General features: G+C 49.0%; 1 protein-coding gene across 1 annotated transcript; it reads right to left on the minus strand.

Annotated features, from left to right (window-relative positions):
* Positions 1–184: 184 nt before the first annotated feature.
* On the minus strand, positions 185–20,579 carry KCNMB4 (potassium calcium-activated channel subfamily M regulatory beta subunit 4). The gene is made up of 3 exons (XM_069773268.1): positions 20,146–20,579; positions 10,472–10,599; positions 185–801 (listed from the first exon to the last, which is right to left on the minus strand). Exons 1-3 carry the CDS (start codon positions 20,482–20,484, stop codon positions 633–635), a joined length of 636 nt encoding a protein of 211 aa, XP_069629369.1. The 5' UTR covers positions 20,485–20,579; the 3' UTR covers positions 185–632.
* Between the last annotated feature and the right edge of the window lie 3,640 nt (positions 20,580–24,219).

A 24,219-nucleotide genomic window follows, 5' to 3' on the forward strand; every position in this document is an offset into this window, starting at 1 on the left:
AAGTATTTCTGAAAGATTGCTACATTTCTTCACAATGATCAGGTGATGATGGAAGATTTCGTCTAGAGAGAATTTAAAGTTTGAGTTTTAAAATGAAGTTCTATACAGTAAAAAAAAAACCAAAATCAGCAGTGTTATTTTTGTCTTAAAGCTTTAAAAAAAAAAAATAAACAAAACAAAGGTTAAAAAAAAAAAAACCAAACAACCAAACTTTATTATTTTGGAAATACAGTCTATCATAAAGTAAATATTTTAAGTGTCTAATATTAAACAATAGTAAAGAGGACTTTGTGGAGATGAAATGAGCATCATCGGGGGGTTTGATAAACTGTCTCTCAATACTGCTAGGACCCGGGTAGCTGCTGTCGGGGACTAACAGCGCGCAGCGTATTTGGTGCAGTGTCGATTTTTTTGGTGGAATATACTTATTCACTGTCATAGCAGAAGAAGCGACTAGCTGACATTTCATGGGGCAGTCTCCCAAGAATAATCCCGAGGCAAGAGCAACTCCGCCGTCAGATGAGACCCTGGTGGGAGGCGCAGCTGGGTGCCCCGCAGACCTGCAGGTGTGTTGAGTTGCCCAGCTTGAGACCTTCTGGCAGCTTTTTCTTTGCCATCAGCAGCCTTGCCGTTTACAAATGCTTCTTCTTTTTTATCGCCTCTGCCCTGACAGCCAAGCTCTTGGCACAGATGGTCAGGACCACGATGAGGACTCCGACCAGGAACGTAACGAGAGGCCAGAGGAAGCAGTGCAAGAGGACGGTCTCGTCGTGGGTGCGCTTCAGCATCACGTCGTCTGGCCTGCCAAGAGGAGGAACAGAAGAGGGAGAAAATATAAATCGACTCGGCATCATCAATTTATCATAAGTGGAAAGCGCCTGCCATGGAAACAATAAAGGTGTTTTATTTGCAACAGTGTTAGAAAATGATTAAGCGGACCGTTTCATTCACTGCTTTCGTTTGCCCATCTAGCACCGGCACTCGTGGCAGGCTGCGAGGGCTTTCCACTTGCAGTGTTTACAGGCTAACAAGTTCATTCAGACAAAAAAAATATTAAAAGCATTGGTACTTTAGGTCTTCCATGGGTCACGGTCATCACAAACAGCCGTGAGAGATATAATATCACACTGTGGATTGAAAAACAGCTCCAGCAAAAATGTAACACCGGGCGGCAGTTATACCTATCTACTGCAAACAGCATCGGACACTGCGCAGAGTTTAAAGTGCAATTAAATCTTCCCTTTTAGCTTTGAGCCCTGACGTGTCCATGGGGCTACGTGGAGGCTCCTGACGAAGCCCTGGCTGTGGTCTGGGTCTGGATGGGGACCCAGTCCTGGTCCTCAGCCCCGCACCGCTGGGCTCCCAGGCTGGCCCAGCCGCACCGGCGGGCAGGGGTCTGCACAAAACCTCCCCCTGGGAGGATTTCTGCCCGGCCCCGGGGTGCTGGAGGCTCTCGACTCAGCTTCTTCTCAGCAGAGGCTGCCTCAGCAATAAGCTGCGATTTGGTACGGCAAACACCGGCTGCTCGGTGGGCTTGAGCACGCTGCTGTGGGGGCACTTTGGGGAGCCTCCCCTGAAGATCTGCCCCCCCCCCGTGCCTCTGGCAACAGCATCTAACACGGTCATGGCTGGGGCTGTGACGGATTTATGCGTTTCCAAAGGGAAACAGAGAGAGGAAGAGAATAGCAAGGAGGAGGCATCTCGAGAGGGTTGGAAATTCAGCCGTGCCACGTGTCTGAAAGCTCAGGTGTCCGTCTGCCATTTCCAAGTCTGGGAAGTTGGTTGGGAAATCTGATGGCAGGATTTCCTCAGCTCTGGCTCTGTCTGTTCTCCCTGCAGTTTAAAAGAGTTATTAAATCAGTCTCGTGGCATTTGCACTTCGCCGCTGCTTTCCCATCTACAGCCAGAGACACACAGTCTGCTGGGAAACTATCTGCAAAGGAAGGAAACAGCACTTTCTCTAATTAGGAAAATATATATAGCCTTGACTCATATTGGTCCTCACTTACAACGAACACTCCCACCCCAGATTGATTTGTCAATGCTACCCAACGCTCCCCGGGGCAACAAACCTCACAGCCAAAAATCCTCGCAACCCAGGCTCATCCAGCCAGGATCTGGGAACTGAGCTCTCCTAACGGTGCTGCACATGGGAACAGATACCTGCGCAATGACTGCGCTGTCTTTACGCCAACAGCTTCGTCCTGATCAGAAAGCAGCACTAAGAAAACATTCCCGAGAGGGAAAGCAAGCAGAAACACTTTTTCCTTCACCAAGAAGTTAATTAATTAATGGAGGTGCCTGCAAATCTACAGGGTTTTGTCCATCCTTAAGGAGTCAGTGGAGCCAGACTGCCAGGCTACACCTGATCCCTGATTTAATTGCACCCGCATTTACATTTGGGGGTCTCTCCCCCAAAATTGCTGTCTGGAGGTTCCTCTGCACCGTGCCAGCCTGCAAGTCCCCAAGGCCAGCACTGTGCACCTCTATTTGTGTAGTAAGCAGTGGAATAAGATTCTGATTATGAGCAGCTCAGCTATATAAAAGTTGAAACTCAGCAACATAAAAAATGATCAAAAGAAACCCAGGTGTACTCAATAGTGGAACACGTGAAGTCTGCTTAACTCAAATCCTCCAGACACATAATCAGGCACATGTGGAGACCATAAATTGAATAAAATAATATTAACTTTATGGGCACAAACTCACCAGCCTGTGCCATATAATGACAGCACCCGAACGGAAAAATCCTTTCACAGCGGGTATAATACTCCTTCCCTCATATTTACTGTATCATCATCTGTGAATAACAGAGTGCTAATTGGCAAGGAGGCCATAAGTAGGCAGCATTCGATCCTCGCAGCTCTTGGCTTACAAGCGACATTGAATTTTAAGCATTTTTTTTTAAAGCTGATACTAATCAAAGTGTTCAAAAATAAGGGGCAAGCAAACAAACTAGAAAATTGGATTCAGTTAAAGAAAAGAAAGTGTGACTGGGGAAAGCAAGATAGCCTTTTGACTGAACCTTAGATATTTTGGAAAACATCTGTAACAAAGGTAGCAGCGATGGATGCCAAACACTCATTATAGGTGTGACTGTAACTCTTGCAACTTAGTAATTTAAAAGAGTTTCCCTTTTGGAAAAAAGTCAAAGACTTAGAGAGGCCTTTAATGAAGCCTCAGGATGAGGTTTGGGTTCAGATGGGTATTATTGCTATTCTTAGCTACAGCAAGAGTCCCCGTGCAACTCCTACGTGGCAGAAATTCACTGTCAACTGCTCACAGCGGCTCTTCGGACAATGCATCAAGTCACGACTGGGTCCCCCAAAAATATGTCATTAAATGACTATCGGCACCACCTTTAAGACATTAAACGCCCTTCTTTAGTCAAGGGGAGGGAGAAGCACTCCTGGAGGGTGACCCGGTGCACACGAGAGCTCAAGGGATGTAGCCTCTTGGCATCAAAAAAACGGTGGGACAAATCTGAGCCTTCCTCCTACTTGGTTTGATCTGCATGGTTATTCTGGAAGAACTACCGTGCTTTCAGCTGCACTTTATCTTAGCCCAACTTAACTTTCCAGTGCAGGTAAGCACCACCGGACCCCAGGAGAGAATGAGAAAAGCTAATAAAGGCAGACGGTGCTGCCGGCAGATAGACTGCACGCTCCTGAACGACAGCATCCTGGTTATCCGCTGGTAACAGCCCACGGAAACTTATCGAGATCGACTTTGGCAGCGTATAACGCCCTTTCTTTGCATCCGTATGATTCCCCCCCTCTCCCATCAGGACCAACTCCTCTTTCCCACGTCTGCTGGCCGGTGCAGGGATGGCGCAGGGGAGAGCACTGGGGAGACTGGGACGGCGGGAGGAGGCAGCGGAGGATGGGAGCCTGGGCTCAGCTGTTGGGGAGCCCTTCCCTGCAGATCCATCACTGGAGCTGACAGCAGTTATGGGAAGTGGGAAAACAGCTTAGAGGGGGTAACGACAGCGGAGGGTCCCACTGAGACGCAGCTTTGACAGCGGAGGGAAATACCTGAAGAGGGGTTATTGGAAAAGAAAATGTTTGCTATTTTCCTTTACAAGATTACTCCTTTTACCTCTGCTTTTTGGTGCTGAGATTGCAGTCAACGGCAAATAACAGCTTCCAAAGGGAGGAGGGAAAAAATCAGCCCTGCTGCACCCTCACAACCCCGAGCCCACCACCCTGCTGCCGTAGCCCAGGGCCGGTGCCGGCAGAAAGCCCACGCGGCCGAGTTGCCCAGCATGACCTGAGAAGGACCATCCAAGCAGAGGAGAATCCCCCTGACCGGGAAAAACACCCCAGCGGCACATGGGTTATACTGGACTTGCAAATCCACGGCAAGAGCGGTCCAAGGAGCGGGGGGCCAGGCGGCCAGACATCCCCTGCGGCAGGACGGCCGCAACCCCACAGAAGATGCACAGAGGTAACCCCAGGGGCTTGGGGGGGTCGCGGTGGCCCCACGTGCTGCGCCCTGCAACAATGAGGTAACTGGGCTCATCCCCACGTTTTCTTTTGCTCCTTGGAAAGAGGGGGACGGAGGCACAAGGGGGGGGTTTGCAAAGCTGGACTTGCAAGTCCTGGCTCAGCAGCCAGGGACTGGCACGGTGGGCAGAGGGAGTGAGGGCCTGGGGGGCTGCCTGCCTAAAAACCTGAAGAATAAATGGGTTTGTGTTTGTTTTTAGGTGATCTGTGCCAGGCTAAAAAAAAATTAGGTATTTCATGTGAGATCTGTAAGGTCCAAAACAAAAGACCAGGGAAAAATTAGGAGATAAAGGGAGTTGGAATCAGAATTAATCAGATGAATTAAACATAGCAAACTCACTAGTGATTAATTAACAGGTTAGCCCACAGCAGCTGGATTTCACTTCTGCCGGGCTGTTTCTTATCCTCAGGTGACAGCATCAGTTTCGGGGAAGAGCTATCCTCCACCTCCCGAAGAAAAATGAATTCTAGGACAGAGCAGAACGGCCACCCCCCACCGGTGAGCCCCCAAAGGAACCGGCGAGGTGCGCGAGGCAGCTGTCCTCCGACACCTCAGTCTGCAGAGGGCTTGGGGACATCCCGGGAACAACTCCTAAGCCGTCCTGCAACCAGCCCTGAGGGATAAGGAACAAAATGTGCGTGTAGAGAGGACCCAGCCAGGACTGCAGAAGCCCTGCTTGGCCCGCGGGACGCAGCCGTGCTGCAGCAATCCTGCTGGGGGCTGAGCTTGTTACCGGGGTGCTGCATCAGCCCCTCCTCAAGGATCAGCGCGATCTGGATCCGTCCTGGCACAAAAACCTTTGGCTTTTGCTCGGAGGCTTACACAGCGATTAATACAAGAGAGCCGCCCCGCATGTTTTTGAATCAGAAATACACACACAGAGATAGTTGTCCTGCCAAGCACAGACCGAGAGTGTCACCAAGAGAGCAAAGTCAGAAACCAGACACCCCGTGGGACCTTCAGGAGAAGGAGCCTTGAGGTGGTTATCCCATGGAACAGAAGCACACAGCAGCAGGAAAATACTGCGGCCGCCCGGGAACACTAGAGACAGGGCAAAGGAGCAGAAAATTTTAGCTGAAATCTCTGGATTAAACTGAGGGGATGGTGGCGGGGGGAAGGGAGAAACATGTATTTCACAAGCAAGCAGCAAAAAGAAGAGAAGAGAGAGGGCTGTACTTCTACAGCAAACAACCCCTTTCCTCGGGAAGAAAAATAAATAGCTATCAGGACACTCAAAGCACGGTAACATAACTGTTTTGGTTTTGTGTGGCAAGGTCAGCATGAATCAAAACTGCAGTTTTGACGTTTTCTTGCTACTTTTGTAGAGGTGACCTGCCTGTTCCCAGAGTCTGAAGGCTTGTTGTTTGGCTTGGAAACAGAAAAGGGAAGGTGTCCCCATCTCTAGGGAAAACCCTCTCACAACAAGGATGCGGCTTTGCTGGAAGCCCCCCCAGCATCACTCCCCTGGTGCTGAGGCAGCGATGCCGAACCCAAAGGAGGTATGTCATGCCTGGAAATGTGGGGTTTTTCCCTGTGAAAATCAGCAGGCAAAATTAAAGATTTTGCCTTGTCCCTGCAAGTATAGTGCATTTGATAAATCCATCTTTGCTCTGTGACTTCCATCTAATACTTCAGTTCAAAGATGTTGACCAGAGGGGTTGCACATATCCCCCCTAAGCTCAGTTATGGACCATCTCTCATTTCTAGCGATGCTGCCATTTAGCTCCCCAGTAAATGCAAAGCCTCTCGAGGGGATGCACCCAACCTCCTAACACCAGTTACCAGTGGACAAAACAGTGGCAGGGGCAAGAGAGAGACCTAGTGGGACAAAAGGGGGAAAAAACACCTGAATACTCGATGCTCAGGCATCCAGACCTGGTTCTGCTGAACAGACAATGAAAGGAGGAATTTTGTTTTCGTTGGTAAAAGGTGAGACCAGTACCTATTTTTAGCAGGACTTTGAGCTCAGGGCTGGAGCCTCGTGGGGCTTTGACCAGGGGTAACTGGATTAGTTGTTGCATTATGCAACCCAGCCCTGTTAGGCACTGCCAAGCAGTTTAGAAAGACACAGGGTAAAGCGGAGCCTCCGGAGCAACAACTGAACACGATAGGAAAAATTGCAGTGCAGGGGTTACCAGAAAGTCATGTAGGACCAAAAAGTTACAGGCACGTCAACATTTCAGTCATCACTTAGGCGCCACACCATGCAATTTATGTCACACAGCGGAAGCTGACAGAGGCGGGGGCATGGGATGGGGAAACCTTACAAATATTTTTTTTTTATTCAAACAATCTGGATTTAAAGATGTTTGCAATCTGCATACGCTTACTTTGCCCACAATTATTCACATCCCTTCCCTCTGACAAGCACTCATCAGTATTTTTTTCCCCTGTTGTTGCAAGACACAGAGCTCAGCTGGAGGGCTGCACGCAGGGGCAGTGCTATATCTTACTGACAGTAAAGTCCTTTCCCTCTTGGGGCTGAGCACTGCTCCGCAGGTGATACAGGAAAAGAAAGGATGCAAAATAGCAACACCGTCTTCTGACTGTAGGGAATTTATTTGGAAAGCTTTGGGAAGTACCAGAGCAAACCAAGATTTCTGTTCCACCATTTATGAATGAGCAGCTCTACTACCTGAGCATCCTTGGCTTCTGCAGATAATTATTCCCAGATAAATGGCCTGCAGGGTGCCCCAACGCTGTACAGGTGGTTGCTAATCACTAGACAGTGTTTGCTCTTCATATCTCAGGTGGATTTGTGTACGGCATCCTGCAGCAAACACAGAAAAGTTTAAAGCCGGGCTGGCTCATCTGCTGCGCTGCGGCAAAGGAACTGCAGAGCGTTCTCGCCATACCGTTCAAACCCAGAGTTAAAAAGCAATAATGGCACATAAATGAACCCCTAATAAGAAATGACTTGACATATGTTTCTCTGCCTGTCTCTGCACGGCATGAGACTGAGGGGTCTGAGCTGATGGAGATCTTGGTTTCTCTTTTTGTTCTTGTTGATGGTGTGGCTGCCCCATCCCTCGCAGTGTCCAAGGCCAGGTTGGATGGGGCTTTGGGCAACCTGGTCTAGTGGAAGGTGTCCCTGCCCATGGCAGGGGGGTGGGAACTAGGTGATCTTTAAGGTGTCTTCCAACCCAAACCAGTCTATGATTCTATGTCAATGAGACCTGGAAGGTGAAGAAATAAAGGGACAGGGTCTCCCCCATCCCACCCATTCCTGCAGACCTCCCGCTTTAGGCCATGCTGGTGTGACCCTTGTTTGCATGTGGTCTGCTTCTCACCCCTTTTGTATAACTTTGAGCTGTACAAATGGCAACACTTTCTTCTTTTCAAAGCAGCCTGTTGAAATGTGCCCCACAAAACTGAAGGGAGGTGTTACCTAACTGCGTTCTGCATGCAGCAACAATCCTGAGAATGAGGTTAAACTAAGTTTGATGAAGAGGAGGTGATGTTCATTCATTGCCTAGATATTTACCTAGAATTCTATTCTGCTGCTTCAGAAGAGAGAGTATTAATATTGCAAATACTACTCTCCCTAAGGAACCTACCACTATAGTCTCTATGTTTTGTACAGACAGACACAGAAGAGTTAGCTCATCCACACAGTTAAAAAAATACTGACTGAAAATATGGGCACTTCTATTTTGAAGTGCACAGATTTTTCCCTCACTTTGTATGGTTTTTTTACTGCTTCACAAGCTGTTTAGTCATCATAGCTCTAAAAGTATACCTAAGCAAGCACATTCCTAGTCAGCAAAACTTATGTCTCAAAGCTCATTCCTATCTCCAGAAGAAAATAGATGGTGTACGCATTCCAGCTTAGACTATCTTCAGATGTCTCTGGCAGCAAGCCTCTCTTCTGCTGTACATAAATTGTTGTATGATCAGCAAAAGGCAGCGTTTCAAGGCAGCCGTTGCATTTGGCAAGAACATTTAGCAGTATGGGATGCAGCAACTGTAAGGAAAAAACCTTGCCTGAGTGCTGCACAATTCCTCGGTGTCAACCTACTTAAGTGACAGACCCTAGGCAGTATGTAGCCTCAGAAAAATTTTGCCTTTGCTTCACCTGTAGATGTGATGTGAGAACCAGCTCCCCTGGCTCTGGACACCTACCAGCTGGGTGCCTGCACCCAAGCACATCACCCTAGGCTCCTTTACAGGAAAGAAATAATCTCTGGGCAGCTGGCCTATATTAGGCATTTATTTGGGGATAAGACGAAAAGCTCCTATTTCTTTCCACTGACTATAAAAGCTAACTTCCACAGAACCCTGTCCACACCAGCTCAGGTGAATCCTAGCCATGACATCTCCTGCAGCAGATCCCACGTTTCTAACTCTCCTGCTCACTCAGGCAGCGGCCGCTGCAGGTCCCAGGTCTCGGCAGCACCTCCCTGCCCAGAGAAGCCAAAATCATCACTCGGCTCCTGGTTTGCAGACCCAAGCATTGGCACTTGGTGAACCAAAGCAGCTCCGAGAAGGTCCCTGCCAGGCCTGATGTCACCGCACCAGTGCCCTAAGTTTTAACCTCTGCACGCTGTAGATGGTGCTTCTTTCCCCACTACAAGAAACAACTAGTTTGTGCTACAAAGCATCAGTGGTTTCCCTCTGCAAAGAGTTGACCGGGGACAACGGACTGTCACCCTGGGCACGCCGTCTGGGTCTGTGGTCTCTCCTGGGAGGGGACAACAATCACAGCCAGCCCAGGACAAACCTGAAGCCCCCAAGGCACGCAGCGGGGCACCCACAGAAGAGTTGGGCATCTCTCTGCCTGCCACCCTGCTCCGGCAACCTGGTTCCTTCAAGGTCCTTGCACACGCTGACATCCCTTTTCCCCCTGTGCATCTTAATAAACTTAAACATCTGATGCCAACGCTCCCACACTGAGCCCTGAATTGCAGCAGGAAGCACCGAGCTCTTCCCACCTAGGTCTCCCTCGTCTGTTTATCTTCCAGGTACTGGTGGAGTTGGACCAACCTCCTCCTTTAGTCCCTGATGTGGCAGATATTTATTTAAGTACTTAACTCAGCAACCAAGAACAGTAACCCCGGCTGTATCAAAAGTACTCATGCTGACCTAATTAAGCAAGTGTCATATGCCCCCAGAATTGGAGTCTAAACCCCATAAAACATTGGCTGATCTGGAGATTTTAAATATTCTCTTTCCACCTCCCTGTCTACATGGACCTATCATCCCAATCATTGCTGTTCGCCCAAGTCCTCCCAGAGAGCCTGCACGCTGCAGTAACAGCAAGTTGCTGCTGCCACATCACCTTTTATTTCCCGGCACATCATCATCATCATCAGAAACAGGCAAAAGGACTCCCTCCTCTTCCCATTTACTGGAGGAAGGAAACCACACGTCATCCTTATACACATGTAAGTCACATCGATGTCGGTAGTAAAAGTAAGAATTGAGACAGAAGAGGAGATGCTTTAAGTGACAGCTTTCTACTCTACAAGCATGTATGAAAACTGGCAGTTCTGTGAACATTTATTACATGTATCTGACTCGTTAATCCTCCATGAGCACAATTCCCGAGTTGGTTTGTACTATTTTCTGATCTCCCCTTTTCTTCCAGCCCCTCATGAACACAGTAGGATTTCTCTTCCACGGAGGGCAGGAACATTCATATCCAAGCCAGAAATTTGCCATCTGAGTGTTAAAAGCCAAGATGCTTTTTGCCATAAAATGACATGTTTTAAGGGAAACATTCCTCAGAGTTCTATATTTTTACTTCAAGAGGTAAAACCGCTTCTCCTCTTTCTATGTAGCTTTTCATTGGTAGAGTTGTCTTGCAAAAAGTTCTGCACTAAACTCTGTGTGATAAACCACATCACTACATGGGGGAGGTGTATATACATATGCATGCATTTATATGTATTTTCAAACAGAACCAATCAACAGCTGTTAAACAGATGCATAAGCACTTCTGCCTATGCAAATCTAGATTACTCACCTCAAGTGCTGGTTAAAATAGCATGTAAATGGTTGCGAACCCACTTTCTCTTTCCAGTATTTCTGCTTGTACGTGACGTTCTCAGAGTTCTCCTGATCATCTCTTGCGCAGGGAGGGATGTACGAACACTGCCAACACACATTGCAAAACAGAGTTACTTCTGCGCTCGAGAACGCAGGGCATCACTTTCTCTGCATTTTCCTCATAATACCAGCGTGACTGAAACGGACAAAGAATAGTAAGTACAAGCTCCAAAGAAACAAAAAAGAAAAGTTAGCTATACTTGGCTGCAATTGCTAGTTACTCCATGCAGGTACTGGAAAAGAAGATGCCAGCATTCAGAAATAAAATAAAGGCTTTATCATGTTTTGTTCCATTATCAAACCAACCTGCCACATAATACCTTGGGTTTTTGCATGATGAATGGAAAAATGATCGTTTCATTTTGATGTATTCTTAGCCAGCTGCATGGATTGGATTCGAATTACTTCCTATTTTCAGTGAGGCATGTAATCACAAGTTTTGTTTAGCACCATGTTAATAACCAAAATATTCCAGCAAGCTTTCCCAGATGATGTGATATCTGATAACTGGCTGATATCCGTTGGCAAGAGACAGGTATTCTTCCACTGTTACAACACGGGGAAACAAGCACAGAAAGTTCAAAGCCCCACTTCGGCGGAAAGGTTCAGCATCTGCTTCTGCTGTATAGAAGTCAACAAGAGTTGAGCGTGCAGCTGAGCTATCTGCAGATCTCACCCTCAGACATCTGCTTCAAAGCCCAAAGAGATCAAGGGCGAGTTCCTCCCCCAGCACTTGGGACCGGGCTTTCCGAGGCTCCACTCGGGGTCACACGTAACGCACATACCTCGTTTGCAAGTCTCGCCTTTGACGCAGCACCCTTCCCTCCTAGCCACAGGGAGTTAAACACGAAAAAAACAAGTAGCCCACTGAATCCAAGGCTGGTGGTATCTGGATCTCAGCGTCCAAGCACAGTCCCTCCTATTGTTACCAGGCATCCATACGGGAGATTGTTACAGGAGGTGTTGAACCAAACTGAGTAACACAGCTTAACTGATCCTAGGATAACATAAAGGCTTTTCACCCTGGAGGATGCACAGACAGCAAGGCTCCAGGTGCACACACAGATTTTTAATTCCTTTAAAATTGGGAGCTGCAAGCAGAAAACAGGGACTCTGAAGGTAGCTAAAAAGCCTCCTACTTCGGTAGGATGAGGAAGCAGGAGGTGCAGGGTGCGGGAAGCCCCTAAAGGGATTCCCACATATGTTCACAACGTGAGTTTCTTCCCAGTATCCTGAAGGCAATAACAACAAGGAGAGAGATACCCTCGCTAACCCCAAAATAAAGATCACCGTGACCCACTGTGCCTAGTGAGTGCTTCCTCTCCCTTCCCACCCAGGGAGGTTCCACAGGGGTCTACGTGCCCCCAGCTGCACGCTCTACCCAAGCTGCACAGACCTACACGTCCATCCCCACCATACAACAGCTTGGATCTTTGCCATTCCATGGGGATGGGAGAAATCTCAGGATTTTATTAGCCTGATGATGTAAAACCTGACCACTTCTGTCAGCACTTACAATTGCTGCCTGTAGCTTCTGTGCTTCAGACTGGAAGAATCTGCAAGGTCTTGCTTGTTGCTTCCAAGCTGAAACTTGCCTTTTTCGCGTGCAAGGGCCCCTGTTTTCACATGGCCCCCCGTTTTCACATGGGCCCACATCTGGTGTTGCCACGGCCCAGAGCTCCCTTTAGATCCCTGGTCAGATGACTCTAAACAAGAATTGTTCCGCTGCTGACGACAAAGGACAGAAACGAGCAGCAACACCGCTCTGCTTCAGGAATCAGAATGCAGGATTTATCACACGCAATTATTTCCATCTTAGATAATATTCCTTGGCCAGCAATAGTTTTGGTTTGGTTGTGTACTTTGGAAGCATCAGCCACACTCCTCTTTCCTCCACGCTCCCAGCGCACAAACACATCTGTGCAGCAGCCGGATGGAGTCAGCAGATTCAGGATGAAGATACCCCAGGGCAATGCTGGTTCTGTGCTGTCCCCCTGAGAGCCACCTACGTGCCGCACTGTCCCACCTGGCCCCTCCTGGTTCTCCCAGCTCGGCCCAGTATCCGGCACTCCCAACCCTCTCCACTCTGGTGTTTTTCTTCATGAAGCCTTGCAGATCCTGCTGTGGGAACGGTACCACGTCCCACCCGTTGGACACCCACTGCCTACGTCTGACTGTAACCTACACCCTGCTCTTCCCCAAGCCCCCAACCTTTAGGTACGCTCTTGCAATACAGGGATACAAGAGAGCAGAAGTAAACAGGCTTTACCCAGAGCCCCCCAGACCAGCCCCTAGTTAGCCGGCACACAAAATGCAGGACCAGGCAAAACAACTAGGTACCAATAGACATTCCTCTGCCTAAATTTCCTCAGTGATCTCGAAAACTCCTTTGTCTTTGGCACCAGCTCTAGTACACAGCTGCTTTCTTCTCCTCTGAAATGTTTATTCCTTGCGGCTGAGCTTACTCCTGTCCTCTGCTATCAAAGGGTGACCGCCTCACCAGTCTTCTGCTGGCCAAACCTCCTCCAGGTCCTTCAGAGACCTTTCACTTCCACCAAATATTACTTGAATCCTTCACAAAGTTCACAACCTGGTGAACCGTTGTTTATCTCCATCCTGAGTTTCAGGCTTAGAAACAACTGCAGAGATCTCTTTTTCCCAAGAGATGTCCATCTGGACGGAGAAGTAGCAAGCTGTAGCAGTCTCCAACAACAGCGCCATCACAGAGGGCTTCAAAATTTTTGACATCAGTCCCCATGCTTTTAGCTCAGTATGAAGCTATAAAAAATGGAGTTTTTCAGGACAGGGATTTTGCTTGGTTTGGAAGATGTAAAGGGGCCCACAGACAGCTTCCCCGATCAACATGTCTGTCTTTCCCCGTGCCAAGGCAAGACAGTGCATGGGAGTACCACCGGTACCTACGGGAGGGACACCTGGAAGTTGGGAACAACAGTGAATGTGCTCTCCATAACCCAAAATTCACACCACTCTTCACACAAGTAATCCCAACGGCAGCTCACAGAAAACAGGCTGGATTCATTTCCTTCTCTTCTTCTTTATCTTCACGTGGAAAACACAAAGGAGACACCCAGGGGCTTGCCATAAATCTATGAGACCCCACTGCTTGAGCCTGTCGAGGATTAACAGCCTCGAAGAGAGGAGTGGTCCCTGCCCAAGGCAAAATCCTCATCATCGGAATCTCAAGGGTCACGCTGAAACATCTCCTCAACATGATGAAGGCCTTGAGCCACAGTGAACGCCCAAGGTCCCACTCCAATGTGGGCTTACCGCCTGCTGCACAAACGCCGGAGCTTGTTTGCCTCCCTGGGATGCCGGCACAGTTCCCACCAACCTGATGTTCATTTTGGCCCCTTCTGATCCATGTAGGTGGTGAATCTCTCTTTTCTCAGCCTCCCAAGCACACTTCTTGGGGACTTTGCTTGATCAGCTGTACCACCCTCCAAAGCATAGTCAGCAGGAGGATAAAAGGGAATCATAACCTGGCAACTTTCGCTGCCATGAGTTGGTGGATGAACCTGAAATGACCTCCCGCTTTGGCAACAGGCAGTTTCTGAAAGGTTAATTCCACAGTCCTCCTCCACAAGACACGGCATGAAATCCTACCATCAAAACATAAACAACCGCCGAGTGTTTGAAAGCAAGCTAGGACGCCTTGTGCTCAACTGCAGCTCGCACAGCAACATCCATTTTCAGTGGAAGAGTCCCACTCTATATTTCTTTGACCTTTTTTTCTTTAACAAGTTACAATGGAGTTGGAGAATAGACTTAAGATTAGACATTCAGAATAAATCTAATGGAGCGGAGGCCTTTTCAGCAGATCTATTGGTACACGGTGCCATAATTGCACCTCCTACGCTATGTCATAGCAACGATAAAATTATTATGTAATTCAAATACTGTCTCAATTACACAGCTCAAAATCAGTATCAGGCTAATAATATTCCCCCTTCAATCAAAGCCAGTGTTTGGATAGATGACTCAGGATTCAATTCAGTAAAAATGTCAGGCAAACAGCTGATATACCTTTACACCAAGGTTTTCTAAGATTTGTATCTGTGTTTGCTGCTGGCTGCTCCCACTCTGGTGTCTCTGCAGATGCCTGGGAAAATTCCCGGTCCTTCTGAACACTTCACCGGAGCAGGTATTCTTCCATAGCATGGAGAAGGGACAGAGGTGTGAACTCTTGACCATGGTTCAGCTTCCAGGTTGCATTTCATGCTTGTCAAAGACTAATTCTTGCCTAATTCAGCCACATTTTTATGAAAAAGAAGCCAGACTTGGTAGGTTCTGAGGGAAGCTCTCGCAAACCTGGAAGACACTGTCTACAAGATGAGACCAAGAAAGTCTCAAATGCAAATAGACGTAAGGGCCCAAAGTAGAAGCAAGTCAGAAGACAAACCAATGGCACTAAGAAGCAACTCTCCAGCCTCAGTCTCCAAGCGACTTCTCAAGGACCATCCTCCTGCCTGCTGGTGAACTACAGGACACAGCACCTACCATTTGCTTGACGTGGCAGAGAGCCCCCACATCGTGTGCCGCCCAGGTTGGGAAGCTTGTGATGAAAGGAAGGAGTGGAAAGGACGCTCTAGATAAGTATCATTACAAAAGTACTATGCACCACTAAAGCCAACAATTTCTGGCTCCTGATCTCCAAGCATATTGAGTTTGCATGGCAAGGTTTGGGTAGTGGAGGGAGCTACAGGGGTGGCTTCTGAGAGAAGCTGCTAGAAGCTTCCCGCACGTCTGACAGAGCCCATGCCAGCCAGCTCCAAGACGGACCCGCCGCTGGCCAAGGCCGAGCCCGTCAGTGATGGGTAGCGCCTCTGGGAGAATGTATTTAAGAAGAGGGGGGAAAAAAACCCTGTGCACCTGCAGCTGGAGAGAGGAGTGAAAGCACCAACCCCGCAGACCCCCAGGTCAGTGGAGAAGGAGGGGGAGGAGATGCTCCAGGTGCTGGAGCAGAGATTCCCCTGCAGCCCATGGGGAAGAAGACCACGGTGAGGCAGGCTGTCCCCCTGCAGCCCAGGGAGGTCCACGGTGGAGCAGATCTCCACCTGCAGCCCGGGGAGGACCCCACGCTGGAGCAGGGGGATGCCCAAAGGAGGCTGGGACCCCATGGGAAGCCTGTGCTGGAGCAGACTCCTGGCAGGACCTGCGGATCTGTGGAGAGAGGAGCCCACGCTGGAGCAGGTTTGCTGGCAGGACTTGGGACCCCACGGGGGACCCACGCTGGAGCAGGCTGTGCCTGAAGGACTGCAGCCCGGGGAAGGGACCCATGCTGGAGCAGTTCGTGAAGGACTGTCTCCTGCAGGAGGGACCCCACACTGGAGCAGGGGACGAGTGAGGAGTCCTTCCCCCCCCCGAGGAGGAAGGAGCGGCAGAGACAAGGGGTGAGGAACTGACCCCAACCCCCATTCCCTGTCCCCCTGCCCTGCTGGGGAAAGGAGGGAGAGAAATCAGGAGTGAAGTTGAGCCTGGGAAGAAGGGACGGGTGGGGGGAAGGTGTTTTAAGTTTTGGGTTGCTTTCTTATTATCCGACTTTGATTTGACTGGTAATAAATTAAATTAATTTTTCCCCAAGTTGGGTCTGTTTTGCCCATGACAGTAATTGGTGAGTGATCTCTCCCTGTCCTTGTCTTGAATCATGAGCTTTTTCTTACATTTTCTCTCTCCCCTGTCCAGCTGAGGAGGGGAGGGATAGAGCGGCTTTGCTGGGCACCTGGGGCATCCAGCCAGCGTCAACCCACCAACCAAGCAGCGTATGAGCTTCTCCTAACTTTGTGTGTGAGCATCCCTGCGCGTTACTGGGTTATCTTCACGGCCCCGAAGGGAAGAAGCGCTGCCACAACCATCCCGCTGTGGCAAGAGATGAGCGGGGGGGCTCGCTCCTTTAGTACAAAAAAAATGCCCCCCTCCCAGCTGACTGTACGGAGGGAGCTGGAGCTGAGCATCACGTCTGGGCCTCACCTGCATCCGTCAGCGCAGGCGAGGAGCAGCGGCCGCCTGCTCCGCACCCTGCCCGGGGATGGGGACGGGCAGAACCGGGTCCCGCTGAGCAGCGGCCAACGTCAGGCTCACCAGTCACTCCCCTAAAAGTTTCTTCAACAAAACGGCGGGCAAGTTCTTCCAGCCCTACACTTAACTTTAAGCATAGAAAGGGAACAGCCTAAAAAGCCAGAAAGCAGATCTTTTAGCAGGTGACATACTCTCCTGTCATTTTACCCAACCAAATCTCCAGCCTGGCCCCCGCGCTGGCTCGATGCGCCGCCGACGCACTCGATGGCCAGAACGATAGCGACAAATTGACTTTAGAATTAATCTCCCTTAAGCCTTATCTCAGAGATTATTATTGCTATCAAGGCAGCTGAAGAAAGGCTACCATCACTCTGCTGAAATTTCTTCCTCTGAGACAGCAATTAAAGAAAAAAAAAAAAGAAAAGAAAAAAAGAAATCCACAAATCACTCAGACTGAACACGAATGTAATCGTGTCTGGTGCTTTATATATACATTTCTGGATTAACTCTGACCCAGCTATATAATCTTTTAAGAGCTAAAATGAATCCTGGGCTGGACAATGGTGTGATTATCTTAGGAAGCGAGAGAAAAAAAAAAAAAGATTTCTTTCTCCTGCAGCTAGACCTCGCTAGAACAGACCTATTCGTAGCTGCCCATATGTTTATACGCCAGCCCACTCTACTATGGAAAGTAGAACATTTTTAGTCCGATACACTGGGGATTTTGGGGGTGGAGTGAAGCTGCCAACTGATTCAGTGTTGTTGTGTGTTGTAAGGAACCTGAACTACGCCTTTTCTGCACTATTGATTTACCAGGAAGAATCGCTACCCCACACACAGAAGCAGCTGAACAGAATGTAAAATTTAAAGACTGTTCAAAACAAAATTGGTCCATTTTTTTTTTCCTTTTAGTTAGTTGGAACTGATTAGCATGTTGTATGTCTAATTGCATGAACACAAGTGAGCATGCTGCAAGAAGGTAATGGAAAGGGGAAAGGTTAATGGCTTCTTAAGTGTTCATTCATAAAGACGTACTGGATCCCAAGTATTAAATCCAGCAGATTCCTACTCTGTTGGTACAGCTAATCTATTTCAGCATAAAATCCTGAAAGCTTTTAAAGATGGTGAGACTTTAGGACAAAAATTAAAAGGAGAATATAACTGCTCAGCTACACAGACATTAAACTTGAGGAAAAAAGGGAAAACCAATGTGACACCTATACATACGTCATTCCTTTAAAAGCATATGTTTTCCTAATAAGACCTAAACAACTTTTCATCTTATTTTGTATTGGTTTTACGTAAGCTGCTTAAGGTAAGGAAAATAATCGGAGCGCATTTTTTTTTCTATGTTGTTTTCCACTTAGTTAAATTCAGTTACTACCAGAGAATGCAGACACATCAAAAAATGCATCCTTTCTGCTTGGTCTCATCTGATAAATCAGATTCAGTCCTCAGCAACCAATATCCCAGGGTAAACAGCCCACACCTAGAGATGCAAGGTGCAAGCTAGAGAAAATGGGTAACAGGACGCAAGCACAACGTGCTGCCAACACACAGCCCTCAGTTTCCTTATTAATTGTTAAATTCAATCAGGCTCCTGAGTGACATTTACAGGCATCGCTTCTGAAGGTCTGGGTGCCTCCCTGCAGAAATTGCAATCTTCCTTTTCCCACCAGGCTTCCAGAAAGGCGGGAGAAGAGGGGATCAAGAAAAAAACCCCAAAATAAACCACTCCGACTACTCAGAGAGACGTTGGGGTTGCAGCCCAGTTCGAAAGCCTCTGCTGAAACTGAGGATGCTGCGAGAGCTGCTGAGCCCAGGCGTGCTGGTGGCATGGCTCACCTCCCAGTTCCCAGTTCCCATCCCTGCTGGAGACGGCCACAGCGGGGCCGTTGGGCCGTGCTCAGGGACAGCCACGCTGCAACCTCTGCAGCAACACGGCATCTTCACCCCACGTCAAAAGAGCGTTTTACCAACTACCCCCAGCCCTTGTGAAGATGGAGGGGGGTTATGGGGAAGTCCTGGTGCTTGGACAGCTGGGTGCTCAGGGTGCACCTCTCCGAAACCACGGCCCTCTCCATGGGGAGCCTGGCAGCAGGACTCCCAGGGAAAGGAGAAGTTTGCAAAGCTCCCTCACAAGCCAACATTTTGTCCGCTTTGCTGTCAGGCACCGTCCAGCACTGCAGCTTCATCGCCCATCGCTCCTGAGCGGTGCCAACAATTTAATCCGAATCCTGTCAGACTCACCGCTTTGCTTCTTGCTCTGCTGATTTTTGTCCCGACCACCCTTCCGAGCCCACAAGCTGCCACAGGAAAAAAAAAAGCGACCCCTAAACCCCAAGCTTGCAATTTAATCCACCTTCCAAGGGACAGATCCACACCGCTGTAACTGTGACTGCGGAGATACGAGGCTGCACTTCCCAAAACTGGACACGCAAGTCTGCTCCCCAGCCCCTGCACGCAGAGCCCAGCATCCTGCTCAGCGCGGTCCTTGGCACCGTGCTACAGCCACCTCTCTGGCGGTGAGCTGAGATTTGCTTCTCCAAATACACTCCTGATTTCAGGTTCCTTCAGGGAGAGGGGGGGGGGGGGATTCTGCCACGTTTTTTTATTTTCTGGAAGCCGCTTAAGAAAATCACCTCCATGCAGGCAGCGTGCTGGCAAGGCAGTCTTTAGCCAGTGTGAAAAGAAAAAGGACAAAGCAGAATAACTGCCTTTAAAGAAAGAAAAAAAGCACAAGTCACGCATTGCCTTCAGACTCTCCTAGTTTGCTAGAAGATGCAACTTTAAAGACACTTCTGTTTGGTCCGTTTTCATGCGGGGGATGGAAAAGTTTAAGAATGAAAACAGCACCGAGGAAACTTCTGTTTCAGCGCAGCCCTCTCCCCGGCGGCAGCATCTCCATTAAAATTCCTCCTTGCACTTCAGGGAGCTGCTCTGGGAAGCCCCTCACCCTCCGGGACAGGCAGCGCAACCACCTCATCGGTCCCCGTTTGGGCGGACAGACCCCCCTCACCAGCAGCAGGAGTTTCTCCCCCGTTTCCCACCGGCATCCCGGGGCTGCCGGCGGGGCAGAGGGGGAGCAGCAGCGGGGTGTGTGTGGGGGCTGTGGGAAGGATAATCTAGGGCTGGGGTTCTTTGGGAAAAAAATATATATGTATAGCATGTGCGTATGTACATAATGTACTATAGATATAGTCCTGTGGTATGCTGTGCATGCTGTGTGTGTATATATATGTGCTGTATGTATACACATGCAGTATATCCACATGCCATATGTATACGCAGACATAGCACGTATGGTATTTGTATGTGTATACTATATGTACACACTTTTTGCTGAGTAACAGCACCGGGGCATTTTGGAGGGATGCTCCGCCACTTCGCCCACGGACAAACCCTTGCGGAGGGCGGTTGTGGGGGACGCGGACACCCCAAAGGTGGGAGGCGATGAGATGGCACCCAGTCCCGGGGGGGTGGTGGGATGGGTGGGGGGGTGCGAGGTTTTACCCTGCGGGACCCCTAATTTGGGGAGCGGGGGGGGGATCTCACCTTGGGGTTGGTGCGGAGCTGTCGTTCGTCCTCATGGAGCAGAGCGGGGGCTGAGGAGCGGGAGGTGCGGACCAGGACCTGGAGGCAGGGGTAGCGGGCTGTCCCTCGGCAGGCCGTCCCGCAAGAGAAGGTACAAAAAAACCGTTCCCCGAGCTGCCGTACCGCCAGCACGGTGCAATTAGCCGAGCTGCCTCCCCCCCGCTCCTGCAAGGCCGGCCGTAACCAGCAACAACCCAAACCCAAGAGGGAGAACAACCCGGCGGCGATAAGGAGAAAACCCAACCGCAGGCTCTTATCTTCGGCCTCGGTATATTCGGAAATCGCCCTGCTCCTCGCCATCGCCCGCCTGCCGCTGGCATACGCCGCCGGGGAGTCGCTGCCATCGGCTAAAGCTTCCCCGCCTCCCTTCCCCGCCTCCTCTAGGGATGGGGGATAGGAGGGAGCATCCCCCTCTATTAAAAAAAAAAAAAAAAATTTAAAAAAATGCAAATGGCAACTCGGGTGACCTAATTCAGGTCCCTCTGGGGAGGGGGGGGTTGGAAGGGACAGCTTGCAAGGGGATTATCTAGCCTGGGAGATTTGCTGTGGGGAGGGCTAGTCCGGATTAATAGCGGGTGTTGGGCAAGGTGCAATATTTTGGGGGGGTGGGGGGCGGGGGGGGCCGCAACGCGCCCAAAGGGCGCGTTGCGGCCCCCCCCGCCCCCCCACCCCCCCTTAAATCAACATGGGATAGTGACCCCCAAAATCACGCTCAGTACCCCCCCATGTGCCAAAATCTGCGAGGGCTCTATGTGCACGCGTAGAGTCAGACCCGAAATTAAAAGCAATTAAATAGCTGGGAGGGAGGGAGCAGCTGCTCGTTTCACCTCGTTAACCAAGAAGGGAAATAATGAGAGTTATTCCGTCTCAACGTGACTTTTGGGGGGTGAGGGGTTAAGTGTTCTGCTCTGGCCAGCCCCAAATCCAACATCTGCACAGCGGGGGCAGAGCCAGCCTCTTTCACAAGTAAGCGAGACGAGAGCTGTCAAAATGTTTTACATCGGAATTGCCTTCACCAGGAAGGTATTGACCTTTGAAAGGCTGCCTGAAAAAGTGCCCTCTCCAAAGGAGGTCTGCAGAAAAGCAGTCGCTCCAAGAAAATACACTTATTTTGCACATAAAATTTAGTTATTGCCCAGCGTTGCCCACTGTGGCAACACAACAGAACAAGCTCTTCGGTGCTCGAGTGCCATAAAACAATAGTTATATTTTTATTCTGTAATAGGCAATTAGGGAGAACAAAATATGACAGTTTTGGAGCCAGCAGCTGAACCTGATGATACAGCAGACAAGAAGGTGCAGAAAGAACAGAAAAATAAATACGGGAACGAGCACGTTCCTCTGGCCACCTTTTTCAATCACTTTCCCACTGCAGAGTGCAACATCAAACTTTTAAAAATTAAGTTGATCCATAGGTTCTCCAAATGGACTATTGAGCAAGGTTTGGCAGGAAGGCTATTAAGAATCCACGCTGTGACATGAATATAAATGGATGCAAATATCGTCCTTGGTTGCACCAGTACGCTACCACGCTGCCCTCAAGCCAGCTGCTCTGTAGTAGCCTTTCCTAATACCAAAGGGTTTCAGAAAAAGTATGCCAGCTCTAAGCCTGGGATTATTTTTATTTTTATTTTACTTAAACCTGCAATAGGTTTCTGTACCAGAAACCGAACTCATCTTGGTTAGTCCTTGGTTCTGTTCATGCATTCCCATCAGTCAGGCTTTGCTGCCAGCGCTTGCGGTGAGAGCAGTCTCTCATGGTGAATACGGCTGCGTCGAGCTTTTGTATTATAAAAAATGAATTTTTAATCAGGTCGATTTGTTGTCTGCCACCTGAAGGGAAGCTCCAGCCCTGCTTTCCCAGTTCAGACGGGCTCCGACTTCTCGTCTTACCTTCTGAACAGCTGGCGTTGAGCCTCCCTGCCCTCAGTACTCGGCTCAATTCCTTGCTGTCCCCTGTACATAAATGCTGTCAGCTGAAAATTATAGGCAACAGCTCACGGGGTGGCACAGTAACCTTGAGAGTTAGTCCTCCCGCGTGCATCCAAGCCCTACATCACCAGTAGTCGGAGGAGGTGCTGAGGCTGTATTTTATCAGGGAACGCCGTTTAACATTCACCAGGTAACCTCAGCGGTTGTGAAGTTCTGCACAATAACTCAGGACTCAAAGTCTATTTGGATCGGTCGGATGTGAAAAATGACCATCGATGCCCTATTTTTAAGAGAGTAAAGCCAGGTAGGAGGGGCCCATTGTGAAGATTTTAGCTCTGCTGTCACCTGCTGAGGGCAGGGATGCTGGTTCCACCACCATGGGCTGTGTCAGGGCCAAGAAAGCCAGCGTACGAAGGTAAATGGAATTTTCAACAACAGGAAAAGAGGTTGCTGCCTGCTTTTTTTGGGCCTTTCCTTGCCCCGCGGCGAGGCTGCCTCCTCCTCGGTCGCGTACGTCGAGGCTGGAGAGGCCGTGGTGGGGGTCCTCGGGGGAATGGGCTCACACGTCCCCGTTTCCTTGCCGAAATCTAGCGGGGGTCCTCGTGATGTCGATCGTGGAGCTGCCTCGCGCCGTCTTCTGCCAAAGTGCCAGCACCGAACTCCCTTTTCGAACAGCAAATGTACGTATACGCGGTAAGAAAACGCCTTTTTGAAGCCAATACTGCGAGAGCCACCAGAAAGTAAATTGGCCTTCAAAGGGAGGGAGAGCGTAGCCGGCTGGCAGAAACCCACCTGGGGCAGGGGAGCAACCAAACCAGCCCTTTTGTCCAAAAAAAGGAGCTGTAGAGGAGGCTGAAGGGTTCCTGCAGGATTTCGATGTTCTGGGCTGCCTGCCTTCCCTTTGCTCCTCATCAGGAGCGTTTTACAGGTGATGCAGGATGGTGCAATGGTGAAAATGGGCCACTTCACTGGATTGTTTGTTAAACCAGAGGGAGTTCAAAGAAGTGATTTGGCAGAAAATTATTTTGGCAGCTTCAGCAGGAAAATCCTGATGTATACCCACGTCCCATATTGGCACGTTAATACCGACAAGGGAATATGAAATGCAAATGATAAACTGAAGTCCAGGGAAATAACATGCGAGCTTGGTTAGCACTGCTAATACTGAAGTGGGTTGGATCAGTAATACTCAAAACTATTGTTCGATGTGCTTTAACATTCCTTTCAAAAAAATAAAGTTTAACTCCAACAGTAAAGCGGTTTTAAAAGGTAAACTTACTGAAGTAATTCAACTCACAATTTCAAACTAAGTCAGCCAGCTGCATTTCCTCAAGCCTTTTAAACGTACTAGCTTTCAGATTTGTGGAAATGAGAGCATGCACACTTATCAGAGGAGAGAAATGAAAACAGCCACACCTTTTAATTCTCATACTATAGGAAAATAAAAGCACCAGTTGGCAATCCAAACTAACAGTTTAGCCCAACCTGCATTCTTTACCAGAATTCAACTAGCCCCATTTTTAGGCAGCGGCAAATTTTGAGGAACACAATGAAAGGGTATGGTATTTGAAAACTAAGCACGCTCAGAAATTTTGCTTTAGCAGAAGCAATTGCTATATTTAGGATCTTAAATCAAAAGCACTGTCTAGCTACCTCATGCTTGGGATGACAACTGTGCATTCAGCAGCTCTTCTTGAGTGTGACAGATAGCAATAAAATTTTCTTTTTCGTTTCAGTCAACAACCAGCCACGGAAGTACTTTCAATCAGAAGTTACGGGGAATTAATAATAATAAAAAAATTAAGGTTATGTTCCTTTTAGGTGACAAATATCTTTAAAACAATGTCATTTTGAAACTGAACACCCTTCTTCAATAAGCCAGGGCCACCTGCGAGCCATGCGGGATCAAGCCGACTGCCCCAAAGACCTCTACGCCTTCTAGCACTGCTTAGGTCACGGCAAAGAGAGTTTCTGGTCTCTTTACGGTCACCAAAAAGAGCCCCACAACATTCTGCAAACAATTTCGCATCTGACTACAACACACAAGTTCTTACTTCGGGTACCTTCTCAATGTATTTTTTTCATGGAAATTGTAAAATGGAA

The sequence above is a fragment of the Haliaeetus albicilla genome, chromosome 28 (assembly GCF_947461875.1).
Source record: "Haliaeetus albicilla chromosome 28, bHalAlb1.1, whole genome shotgun sequence".
Lineage (NCBI taxonomy): Eukaryota > Metazoa > Chordata > Aves > Accipitriformes > Accipitridae > Haliaeetus > Haliaeetus albicilla.